The sequence below is a fragment of the Neofelis nebulosa genome, chromosome 1, assembly GCF_028018385.1.
Source record: "Neofelis nebulosa isolate mNeoNeb1 chromosome 1, mNeoNeb1.pri, whole genome shotgun sequence".
NCBI classification, from domain to species: domain Eukaryota; kingdom Metazoa; phylum Chordata; class Mammalia; order Carnivora; family Felidae; genus Neofelis; species Neofelis nebulosa.
This window is the reverse complement of record NC_080782.1, coordinates 78,117,554-78,130,658: the sequence shown is the minus strand read 5'-3', so window position 1 is coordinate 78,130,658 and position 13,105 is coordinate 78,117,554. Positions and strand designations below refer to the sequence as shown.

Below are 13,105 nucleotides of genomic sequence, written 5' to 3'. Positions count from 1 at the left end.
TACAATGGGGAAGGAGGAGGTATGTCTGGGACCCAGATGATTCATGGGGTGTCTCTTGTTGCTTCAGTCCTCAGAAATAAATCTGAGTGGAAAATTGCAGCAATCAGAGTCCACCATGGATAAGTCAACTAAGTGCTCAAACTCCTTGAAGATTTGGGTCACCTCTTAGACAAGAAACCCACATTAGCTGAAGTGAGGGAATTCTAAGGAGATGATGAATACCAATTATGATTTGGAATGGTTTACAGATGATAGGACTAAAGTTGCCAAATTATTCCTCTTCTGTAAAGCTTACAGCCATCTGACAATTTGGATTGGTTATGGATTGGAATTAATGGAGGTTACCAGCCTATACAAGTGGTACATTAGATTAAATACCTTGTGCACTGCCTCATTTCGTCCCTGCCTCATGTCTCATGCTAGTAATTGATTTAGCAAACAATACTGCACAGACTGTGCCTAATATTAAGCATGCATTGCTTCTTGCATACTGCTTGGGTGCTTTTCTGGCACATGCCTTGGGACATCTGTGGGAGCTACCTGAGAATTCACTTATGCTAACCAAAAGTTCAGGAAGTTTATCACTCATGGAGAAACTCAATGGAGGATAGAGTCTGATGCATAATTGCTTCTTCTTTACATTCCTTGAATTTTGAGATGCTTCTAAATTTCCTCAGTCCAGGTGGGACTGAGCACTCAGTCTCCACAGAAACAATTTGAAAACACATCTTTATATAGTTCTCATCTTTCCTGTTATGCTTTCCCTACGTCTTACTCTATTCAGTCTGCTATAACAAAATATAATAGACTATGTGGCTTATGAATAATAAACTTTTCATCTTTACTTTTCATAGTTCTGGAGGGTGAGATATCCAAGAACAAAGCACCGCCAGATTAGGTGTCTGCTGAGGCCCTGCCTCCTGGTTCAAAGGCAGCCATCTTCTTGTTATGTAATCACATGGTGTAGAAGGTCAGGAAGCATTCTGGGGCCCTTCCTCTATAAGGACTAATCCCATTCATGATGGCTCCACCCTCATGATGTAATCACTTCCCAAAGTCCCCACCTCCAAATACCATTACATTGAGGATTAGATTTCAACATATGGATTTTGGAGGGACACAAGCATTCTGTCTCTGGCACCCTGTTTCCTCACTTCCACTCCCTCGGAACATGTGCCCAATACACTATTTGCATTAAAACCACTTTGAACTGTGTTTTAAAGGGAACCTATATTATGAATATGACATGAATATGCATATTTTTTCTCTGAATAGATTCCTTAAATTTGTTATCCCCACATATCCATACATGTGCCAGTTTAGAAAGCATCAGAATAGGTAAGATATCTAGAGGTGTAGAGATAAAAGAAGAGGGAAAAGGGGTGCCTGGGTGGCTCAGTTGGTTACATGAATGAGTCTTGATTTCGGGTCAGGTCATGGTCTCATGGTTGGTGAGTTCAAACCCCACCCCCATCCCCTATATTGGGCTCTGTGCTGACAGTGTGGAGCCTGCTTGGAATTCTCTATCTCTCTATCTCAAAAATAGATAGATAGATAGATAGATAGATAGATAGATAGATAGATAAAAAAAGAAATAGAGAACAGAAGAGTTCTGCCAACCCCCCACCCCCACCCCCCCACCCCCCCGCAGCCTGTATTACAACCACTGCCCTACACCATTGTCTCCTTCCCTATTCATGGGTGCTACAAGGCCATGCCCATGCTGCTGGCTGGCCAGGGCCAGAGCTGGAAGAAAGAAGTGGTGACCAAGGAAGCCTGGCTGCAGGACTCACTCAAGGCCTCCAGTTTGTATGGGCAGCCTCCTGAGTTTCAGGATGGAGATCTTATCCTGAACCAATCTAATGCCATCTGAAAGCTGCTCCCTTGGGCTCTATGAGAAAGACCAGTGGGAGATGACTCTGGTGTATGTGCTGAAAGACATTGTGGAGGATCTTTGCTGCAAATACCTTGTCTTTATCTACACAACTACAAGGCAGGCAAGGAGAAGTATATAAAGGCATGACCAGAGCACATGAAGGTTTTTGAGATCCCACTGTCCCAGAACCAGGGGGCCAGCCAGGCCTTCATCTCGGGCAACCAGATGTCCTTCGCAGACTACAACCTGCTGAACTTGCTGATTCACCAGGTCCTGGCCCCCAGCTGCCTGGACTCCTTCCCCCTGCTCTTGGCCTGTGTGGTGTCTGTCAGTGTCTGGCCCAAGCTCAGGCCTTCCCCTTCTCCTGACACACAAAGCTCCCCATCAACTGCATCAGGAAGAAGTGAGAACATGGGACACTCTCTGTACAGGGTGAGGGCTACCTGCCTTCCTGTCTCCAGGAACAATAAAATTTACAAGTGAGGCGGAAAAACAAATAAAAGAAGAAGACTGAAGAAAAATCCTCAGAAACACATTTTAGATAAGGACATAAAAACAGAAGCCCATGAAGCAAAGTGAGATCACTGAATGAGAGGTAATGAAAGAAGGCTCACATTCTGTATCTTGGAAAGTTTGACCAGGTATATTTTCAAATTCTGTGACCATCCCAAAATCAAACTTTAAAGTCATGATAATTTAGAAATGTATCAAAGTGATAAAAATAAATCATTGTTAAAAATCATTACTTGGAGATAAGTACAAGACTTTTTTTTAATGGTGCATTCCATCTAGCTGGAAACAAAGTAGATATTAATATTAACAGAGATATTTGGAAGTGGAGAATCTTATTCAGTGGATAATTTCAGTAGGTCTGCAGTTATTTGGCCTTGGTAGTAGGTATTTGATTTAGGGAGGACTTCAGTTTTATTTAAACTTATAATTCAAAAATGGTTCTGGTTAGGGGGCACCTAGGTGGCTGAGCTGGTTAAGCATCTGACTTTGGCTCAGGTCATGATCTCACAGTTTGTGGGTTCAAGCCCCCGTCGGGCTCTGTGCTGACAGCTCAGAGCCTGGAGCCTGCTTTGGATTCTGTGTCTCCTTCTCTCTGCCCCTCCCCTGCTCACACACTCTCTTAAAAATATACATTAAAAATTTTTTTTAAATGATTCTGGTTAGGAGTGGGGGTGAAAGTGATATAATGTCCATAAGCAGGAATTGAATTCCATTTTATGGGATAATAGTTTCTCAGACCCTACTGTTCAGATTACTAAAAAAAAAAAAAAAGAAAAGAAAAAAAAAAGAAAAATGCAGCTAGTTTGTGTTCTTTAGTTCTTTGATAGTGGAATATTGCTTGTCTTGATTTTACCACCTGACTATAAACCATGCCCCATGTAGCCTGTGTCCTCTGCCTGGCCTCCTTTTTGCTTCCTGAACTCTGTGGGAACTCTAGAAATAGAATACTTGTTACCGAAGGATCTGATTACTTATTTTCTTGTATGTCTCTTCCAAGGAAACCTCATGTTTAGTAGAGTGCCTAATAAGTAGTATTACTTCATAAATTTTGAATAAGCATAACCATTATAAGATGAAGTATTTTTAGATTTTACCTACCATGAAGATTTGCAAATACATACATATCAAATGAGTTTATAAACTCACATAAGAAAAACATGCCATCAGTGTCTACAAAATTAAATTGCCACATAAATGAATGCCTAGGATATTGATAAAAAGCACTAAGAACTATGAATACAGGCAATTATTATAACAATCCTCAAGATTGCATTACAGTGATGGTCATAGAAAAGCTGAGAATACTTAGTTTTCTTTTACCTAAACCTGTGTTTTAGCTTTGCAGAGCTCAGCAAATAAGGACTTAGAGTGCATTAAAGGCCCATATATATATTTTAATTTGACTTCTTGGCAGAGACTTAAGAAACATTTCTATTTATGTGCACATGGTAAATGCCAAACAGTTGAGCTTGCATCTACCATTATTGTTCTGTATCTGAGAGACAAATGATCTATTTGAACACAATGACCCTATGCCCAATCGTGGAGAAAACTAACATGGAACCCACAGTGAAACAACTCCAGTGTACGATCTTTCCGGGAAAACATCTGCTACCAACTGAGTGTGTTTACATTTTGGCAGCACTGAGAGATGTGCTCATAGACAGCGCATCTGTGTGGTGTTGGGAGGGTAGAGGTAGGGAAGTTGGGCCGGACAGACAGCAGAGAGCTTACTATAATACACTGAGTGTTTCTAGAAAATGCAAATTAGCACCTCATAGCATTTGTTTCTTCTTGTGCTGTTAATGCCTTCATGCTAACTAATTTGTTCCCATTGCCCAGAATGAGCAATAAAGTTAGGTCTGAGACTGCTCTTAAAAAATGTAGCCATGATCTGATTAATATTTTAGGGGAAAAAAAGAATAATTGTTAATGTAAAAATTAATATAGAAACTTTGTAGAATACGTTTCAAATATTTTTATATTTGAAAATATTATTAGATAATATTTTGATCTATGAGAAAAAGAACACTGAATAAATTAATTATCAACCTTTCTGCCTGCTGTTCCATGTTTTCTTCTCTGCACTGTTTGTTATGTTCTGAAGTATTATCCAAAGTGTGTTGTGTAGAACATAATTTCACACTTAATAGAAGTTATATGTAAAATTACCAGTGTCTTTTCACATAGAAATTCCTTTCTTTATTGTAAGATTTCTCAGATCCTTTACTATGTTGATATATTTTCTGAATCTCCAAGGGAGAGATACACAAAATTCTTATCCAAAGACCATATTTTTGTGGAACATGTCCTGGACTAGTATTCTCTGTGTTTACTTGAGAATTTCTGCTTTGGTAATTGAGTCAGAAATCAGCAATCTGGAAACAAAAAAGTAAAGAAAAAAAAAAAGAGAGAGAGAGAGCATGAGCTCTATATTGGCATTCAATTATTTCACATAACTTGTTTATTGAAGTTTCAGAAACTAAGCAACTAAGTAACTGAGATATATGTTTTAAGAATGAATCAAATATTGGGGTTCCTGGGTGACTCAGTGGTTAAGCAGTGACTCTTGACTTTGGCTCAGGTCATGATCTCACGGTTCGTAAGATCCAGCCCTGGGTCTGGCTCTGTGATGACAGCATGGAGCCTGTTTGGGATTCTCTTTCTGCCCCTCCCTCACCCATGCTGTCTGTCTGTCTGTCTCTTTCTCTCTCTCTCAAAATAAAGAAATAAATGTTAAAAATAAAAGAATGAATCAAACAATTTTATTCTTACATCCAAGATTGTTTTTCTTTCATGGGCTTGTGCATATTGAAACTAGTGAATAGGGGAAATCATTAAGCTGCCCCCTTAATTTGGAGTTTAATTACTCCTATGCTTATAAAGAGGACACTAGTAAAAAAGTTTTTAAAATATAGGAAATGCATGAACTTTGCCCTCTGCAGAACTTCAACCTTAAGATATTTCAGTAGTTGGTAATAGAGATGAATGAAACACCCAAATTCAATCAAATGTTTGCATAGGAATCTCATAATGAGAGTTTTATATAGCTGTAATGTACTAGATTTTGTGATACATAAAGTCAGATTCTAACATAAAAGTAATCAAACTTGCATGAAAAAAATATAGGAAGAGTTTGGACCAAGAATTGACAATGTTTATCCAACACCATCCAGGAGAGAGCTACTGACTTGGAAGACACAGAGGATGATTGCTCTATCTTGGGACAGGGATAGTTTATCAGACAGTCCCAACATCTAAATTATATACCCCTCCTATATACTTACTTATGCTTTTGATTTGTGTTCATTAAATAATAATTTCGTTAAATAAAAAGAGGCAGCATCAAATTGTGATGGGTAAGAATGTGGACACTGAAGTCAGACCACTTGGATTCAAATCCTGGTTCTTTCACTTCTAAGCTGTGTGACCCTCAGTGAATCACATAACCTCTCAATCTCATCTGTAAAACTGAAATATTGCCATATCCATCTTACAGCTTCACATCAGGTCTTATTTTATCCCAAGAATCAATAAGGATTACCCACGGTATATGGATCCTTATAAATAAAAAGTAATCATGTAAATACAAATAAGGTCTATATTCATTATCCATTGTTAATGGTTCTCTAGCAAATGCTTTACAAGTGCAGAATGATATAAAAGGGACCTCATGAGGAGCACCTAGGTGGCCCAGTCAGTTAAGCATCCAACTCTTGATTTCAGTTCAGGTCATGATCCCAGGACTGTGGGATTGCACCCACATGTCAGGCTTGCCTCTGGCCGTGGAGCCTATTTGGGATGCACACTCTCTGTCTCTCTGTCTCTCTCTCTCTCCCCCTTTGCCCCCTCCCCCACTCATGCACTTTATTGTATATAAAAATAATAAAAATAAAAACAAAAAACCCCAAAACCCCTGTTCCTTATAATGACAGATAAAGTGGAACCGAGGGCTTAAATGTAAGAGATAAGAGAAAAATTGGAAAAAAAAGGGGGGATTTAATTTATTTTACAATTTTACAAATGATAAAACAATTACACCCAATTGCTATACATAAACAATAGGAAACAGTGTTGAACAGAATGAACTTGACAGAATAAATCTCATCTTTCAATTCCACAAATGATTTAAGAAATACTCAGTAGCAATTATCCTGTGCAGCAGTGCTATCTCTGTAAACTCTTTTTTTTTCTCCTGCTATATACATTTGAAACACTTGTGCTTTTTGCCTACACAAAGAAACAGTATTTATTAAAAGGTGCTACTTAAATGGAGACACAGGGCCCGGAGCCACAATCTGAAAAGTCTAAGTCAAATACATTGCCAGCTTCAAAACTTTTTTTAATTTTTAATTTTTTTTTTCTTTTTTTAAGATTTGGCCATACTAGACCCTTATTGACACTCTAAGTATGAACAATAGAATTCAGTTATAAAGTAGATCCCTCTTCAGGTTAGTAACTGAAGTCTCAAAAGAACTTCTTTATTCTAAAGTGGTCTTATCTCCAGAGTGCTTAACAGCACAGCCTCTGAAGATGTTAGCATAACACAAATCTAGTGCGTGTATATTACAGACTCTGTGTATATAACACAGACACACATATATAACATTGTATATATGCATCACACATGTCTATTTGTACTATATAGATATATCTATAGCACATATATAATAAAATATCTATTTCTAGGTGGGCTTTATTTGGATTTTCTTTTGTCAGATATGCACAATAACCCTCTCTCACTCAATTTTCAAAACATTGGTAACTTGATAAGGTCTAATGAGGAAACTTTCAAACTTGTAGAGGTAACAACTAACAATACGTAACTCTTCCTACACCTCTTCCACAATTATAGATACCCCCAACAATAAGCACGTGAAAACAACTCTTATGAACCAAATACCACATTGTGTGCATTATGACTAACTGGCTCAATTAGAAATAAATTACTTTGTTCACCCTTTTCCTGTGGAGAAGTTTAATAACTAGTTGGTATGTACACTACCCATAGCATTATTTAAATAAATTTCTTATGTAAGCATATATGTAGAAATTCCCATTAGCGATTGATATACATTTCATATGATATACAATGCAGAAAGACATTTGAATGCCCAGCACCTTCTTTGAGACTCAAAAACTTCCACAGTAATTTCATCAGTCCCATGGGCAGAATCACTAGATTTGCCCGGAAAATCTGTTACTGATTCTTTTTTTTTTTTTTTTTTTTATTCGAGCAACATAATATTAAGTATAGAACAGGCTGGGTAATGGTGAAATTGTTTCCATGGCCTATTCGTGTCAACAGCACAGTAACAACCATGTTCTCTAAAGGACAAGCATCTTTCACAATCAGCTGCCTGAGCATTGCCAGGTACAGGGGTAAATTGTGAAAAAGAAACAAAAAATTAAAGCTGTGAACATATGATAGATAGTCTCAAAAGAAAAAAAAACTCAGATGTTTCAAGTACATATGTATAATTTTATTTTATCATGATCCCTTTTGGCCCTTATTGGTTAAACGGAATTCTTCTTCTTGCTATTAGTGATCTCCTTGCCTTATCCCTGTAAGAAGGCCACAGTAGATTGTGGAGGTGGTGGGGTGAATGGAAAGGTATACAATAGGGAATGAAATGGTCTTGTACAGTTTGTTTTCTTTGAACACTAAATACCTTTAATTGAATTCATTCTTGAGTATTGAAAGTTCCCTGAGATGAACAAAAGTAGTCTCAGTCGATACTGAAGCCCTTTTTATATGCTGAACATTTTCAGAACTGGGCAATTTATTTAGAGAACACAAAGTATAGGGTAACAAAGCAATGCAAAGCTAAAAAGGCACTACTCAATGCATCTATGAGATAAACATTAATGCACAAAACGATGAGTGGCTGGATGCTTTTGCTGTGGCCTTAAAATTGTTGAAATACATTTGTTGATAATGCAGTAAAAATGGCAAGGTTCCTTGCTGCTGCTTTGTAAGACAAACTTTTAATGAGCTCTGAGATGGACAGTACCTACCAGAATTTACTTGTGACTTCAAATTTTCTATTGAATTCAAATTAAAGACTACTCCAACAACTTACCCACAAATAGTAAAAATTAAGGTTCTATAAATCACCTACTTTGGATTTGTTACATAAATCAGACTTTTCAACTTTACATTCAAAACATGTGCCTAATTCTTCTAAGATTTCCATTAGGTAATAAGAGGTTAATGATAAAAGTGCATCATGTTCATAGCATTTTTAGATATGTATCTCCTTTATGCATTCTATTTTGTTTTCTTAGAGACACATGAATTCTAAAAAATAGGATTTTGAAACCCAAGGTTCTCTTATATTTTTAAAAATAATACCATGTATTATTAATATATTAAGAACTGTACTACTGTGGACATCCTTTTCTATGATTATATATATATATATATATATATATATATATATATATATAATCTCCATGATATTTATTCTTTTTTCAGACTGTCTTCCCTAAGAAACAAAACATACATGTTCCCCACACTATTTCTTCTCTTCTTACACTGCCTTCCCTAAGAAACAAGAGGTCATCTAAGGGTTTCAATCCAAGAGTAGAAGTGGGAACACAGCACTTCTGCTTTCTAAACAATTCACTGTCAGAATTACCTGCCGCTGAAGTAGAAGTTAACAGAAAACTGGCCCATTGGTCAATTCTATCACATGTTAAAACTTTTTGAATCACTTTATTAATAATTTCATGTGCTTCTTTGAAAACACATTAATGTAGTACTGTGAATAAATTTAACCACAGAGAAAATATTGGTCAATTTCATTCACTTGAAGTGCAAAATGCTGACACAGTTTCATTATTAAACCTCTTAAAAGTAATCATCCCTGTTTTGGAAACAGCATTCTATTAATCATGTTATTTCTGCACTAAGAAAACTTAACAGTAATGTAAAGAGAATGCCAATCTTTCCATTTGAGTAATAAGGGGAATATCAAAGAACTGGAAGTCAGATTTCAGCCCTATCAGTCTGACATTTATCCTAAAGGGCAAAATGCTTCCAGAAAATTATTATGAAATGTAAAAGTTATGGAAGTCTTCTTCAAATAAAAATAAAGTTTGAGTTTGAAAAATTCAACATATTTAAAGACAACTTCTGTATTAGTAGCATCATAATATATTAATATATTATTTTCATGAAAGGAGAATGGTTTGTTGTGTAGAAACATCAGTATAATCTTTGGTACCAAAAGTACTTTTTTTTTCCTGCTAATTTTACCATCTCAGATGACATTGAACATCTTTCCTTTAGAATGGCTCAAGATTACTGAGTGGCACAGTTTAGCTGGTACCTTCTACACCACTGGGAAAAACTCTGGAGGTTTAAAGTTGTGCAAAAAAAAAAACAAAAACGTTTTTACAAAGTCATTGTGTGATTGCTCTTTAAAAATATAAGAACTTTAAAAATGATTTCTTGAAGGTTATTTATCTCATTCATCTTTATCTCAGAAAGGATTTCTAAGCACCCAATACCCAAACCAAAAGAGATTCCAGAAGACAAAAACAAAAACAAAAACATAAAATTCATGATCAGACTCAGAGTCCTGACTGAAGGCATTTACTTGAGTTGTTTAATCTTATGGATTTCACTGCTCCAACTATTTACATCTTGATTTCTTCTGACAAGGATGGTTTAATCCCCAGGGCTGGGTTACTCTTCTAATGTGCTTGGCGTTGCCGTGGCAGCCCAACAGTGATGAACATATTTGCCTCATTAACTAATGACAAGTGCATTGTTGGATCTTGTAAACACTACTGATTATACATTCAAACTGTGTTCTTAGTGGAAGTGGCACTTACTAGGACCCTTGAAGTCGAAATATGTTTTTTAGAGCACTTTGCAGGTATTTCATCAGCTGGTAGCGGATTTCTCATAAATGTCCTTTATCACCTTTCGGATAATTGGTGGATACTGAAACTCAGTCTTGTTCTGGATCCTATTTTCAAATCTTAGGAAGCATCTTCAGAAAAGAAGTGCATATTCAGTTTGTTTGTATGTTTTCAAATGTGCTTTATTGCTTTACACACTTTCCTGTTGTTAGTTTCAGGGCTCCTCTATTATGTAGCACATTCAATGTTTTGAATTCTAATGGCATTCTGTGAGGACTTGCATTGGAAAAGTACCTATATTTTAAGTCATCGTAGTAATGGTATTTGACGGCTTTTCCATTCAAATCCTTAGGGAATGGCCAGAATCCATACAGGTGAATTTCATCACAGAATCTTGTGGCAAGTGTATACATGAGGAGACCTGTGCTGGGTCTTTTGATGGGAACTTTGTTTGTCAGCCAGTAACTGGAAAAGAAAACACACACACACACACACACAGAAGAGAAGAATTTAGAGGAACACACAACATACCCTACAGCAAAGTATACTATGTGGAATTAAAGTAAATCAAATTTGAAAAGTATCCTTATGAATAACAATCAAAAGATTCCTGAAGAAATATTTCTTAAGCATTTAGAAATTTAATCTCTTTATATTATTTTCTCTTATCCTTTATTTCCTTATTTTTGAGGTCATATAAATAAACAGGGGCCCTAGAAAGTATGTAAATATTACTGTAGAATCTCATATTCAAAATGAATTAGCACCAAATACATAATATACAGAATAGAATCTTCTCAGAAAGTGTTAAATACGACTATAAAAGACACAGTAATTGGGCAGAGATTGAGTAATTCTCCTAGAAAAAGAAAATTTGAAACTTTGCCCCTGGGTTTTTCAAAATCTCTGATATTTCAATTAAAAATCCAAACAAATGCTTCACTTGCATTATACTGACTTATTTCATTTCAATTGTCCAAATCCCATTTTACTAAAGCTAATTAAAAATGTTGCCTCAACCCACAGAACAACGACATAAAACAAATAACATATGAACATAAACAGTTCACCACTTATTCAGTTTAACACTTTGTTAAATAGGTAAAATAAATTTAATGCTGATAAGTATTTTATACTGTTCATTTTCAAAGGTGATAAAATACTCCAAAATGTTCAGATCCATCATTGTTGTCAAACTTTGTTCACCTGAAAAGCATGCAAATTCACAAGTTAATTATCACCCCTGGCAAAGAAGGGGGTTTCCAGTATTTCTTGGCATATTCATTATCTCATGTGGAACAGCTAAAAGAGGAAGGGTATAGATTTTCTTTAACTTTCAAAGTTGTCCAATTATAAATAAAATAAAGTTAATAATTCTTTTTTTTAATTTTTGTTTTTACTATTGTCTCTTATTTGGGGAAATATATACCCTGCCATCCAAATGTAAGGGCAAGATTATATAAAATTTTGGTCATTGCTGTGTTTAAACACTTGCCTTGGATTTACACAGTATTCTTTCCTTTGTCTTTTTTTTTTTTTAACTAATTTATGACGTTTTCCAGGGGACATCAAATACATCTAGACTACTGAATGCTGATCAAGAAATATTGGACTTTGAAACCTCCCTACAAACATCCAAAACAGGGAAAAGATACTTATCCATTATTGTTCCTCTTTTTTTCCCCTTCATTTCTCCCTCTCTGAACCAGGATTGACCTTTCACATCTTTTAGTTTTCTACTTGGGTAAAGGCCACGTGCTAAATGTTTTGAGCCATATGAAATGCACTATAGGTCTTTTGTAACAAAAGTTTTTTAAGAAAGCCTATTCTCAGTAAAGAACATTTGGAAGGAGTCTTCAAAGAAGATTATATAAGAACTTTCTCATAACACAAAGGTAGCTAATGAACAAAAACCATAGCGCATGCATTGTTGACATCATGAAGAAACCCAGATATTGATTCTGTGTGAGAAGTTTAGTTAAACTATGGTTTGAAGGTTTTGAAGAGACTGATCGAGACCAAAGCTGCCTCAGCTTTGAGAAAGCAGATGTTCTAGCATAGAATGATTCTTATTGGAAAATTTTGTAATGTGATCTGTGTGTGATTACAGATGTCAGTTGATGAAGTTGGTTAGTTTTAAAAAATGCATTTATTTATAAATTTTTAAAACAGGTGAAGCAAGTTCAAACTCAGTCAAAAAATGATTATTTCCACCAATGAATGTCAATGATTAGGAATAGTCTGACAATATGAAGTTTGTGCTGAACTATGTTATTTCTAAAGTGAGAAAAAAAAAGCTATCAGGAAATAGTATAATGCCATATTATTTATATGGGACTCCAAGGTCACATTATATGTGACTTCAAGAACACATTATAAATAAACACTTTGCATTTTCTAATTCTGGAAAGATTTCCTGAATATTCATTCAACTCTGATCATTCATAGACAAAATACCAAAGCAACTTTTTTATGTAATACAAATAAGCAATTATAGTGTTAGGGAAAAAAAAAAAAAAACGCTGATGGCAAAATTATTGGCCTAAATGTTTTAAAATAGTATCACAGATACATAGTAACTCAACCTTTTTTGATCCAAGGCACCCCATGTGATACCACAACAGAAAATCAGTGAAGTCATCTCCTTACCCTCAAACGCCTGACATCTAAAAGCTAGCAGGCAAAAGAGTATAGTGGAGACATCAGTACATCCAGAAGAAAACAATAGAAACATGTAATTTTGGGGACAATTCTCAAGTACGTGATGTGACTTCAGTGAGGTTTTTATGGAGGAAATAAATTTGTGAATTTTGGAATAGGAAAGATATACCTAGAATATTAATT

The 13,105-nt window shown here is 35.7% G+C and overlaps 1 protein-coding gene and 1 pseudogene across 1 annotated transcript in view; one reads left to right on the top strand and one right to left on the bottom strand.

Moving 5' to 3' along the window:
* Positions 1-1,646: 1,646 nt before the first annotated feature.
* Positions 1,647-2,359, top strand: LOC131516980 (glutathione S-transferase P-like; annotated as a pseudogene).
* A 4,017-nt stretch (positions 2,360-6,376) lies between these two features.
* The window catches only part of ST8SIA4 (ST8 alpha-N-acetyl-neuraminide alpha-2,8-sialyltransferase 4), a 101,335-nt gene continuing 94,606 nt past the window's right edge, over positions 6,377-13,105 (bottom strand). Inside the window, 1 exon segment of the mRNA XM_058726218.1 lies at positions 6,377-10,726. Within this exon segment, the coding sequence (XP_058582201.1) occupies positions 10,444-10,726 (283 nt within the window). The 3' untranslated portion in view covers positions 6,377-10,443.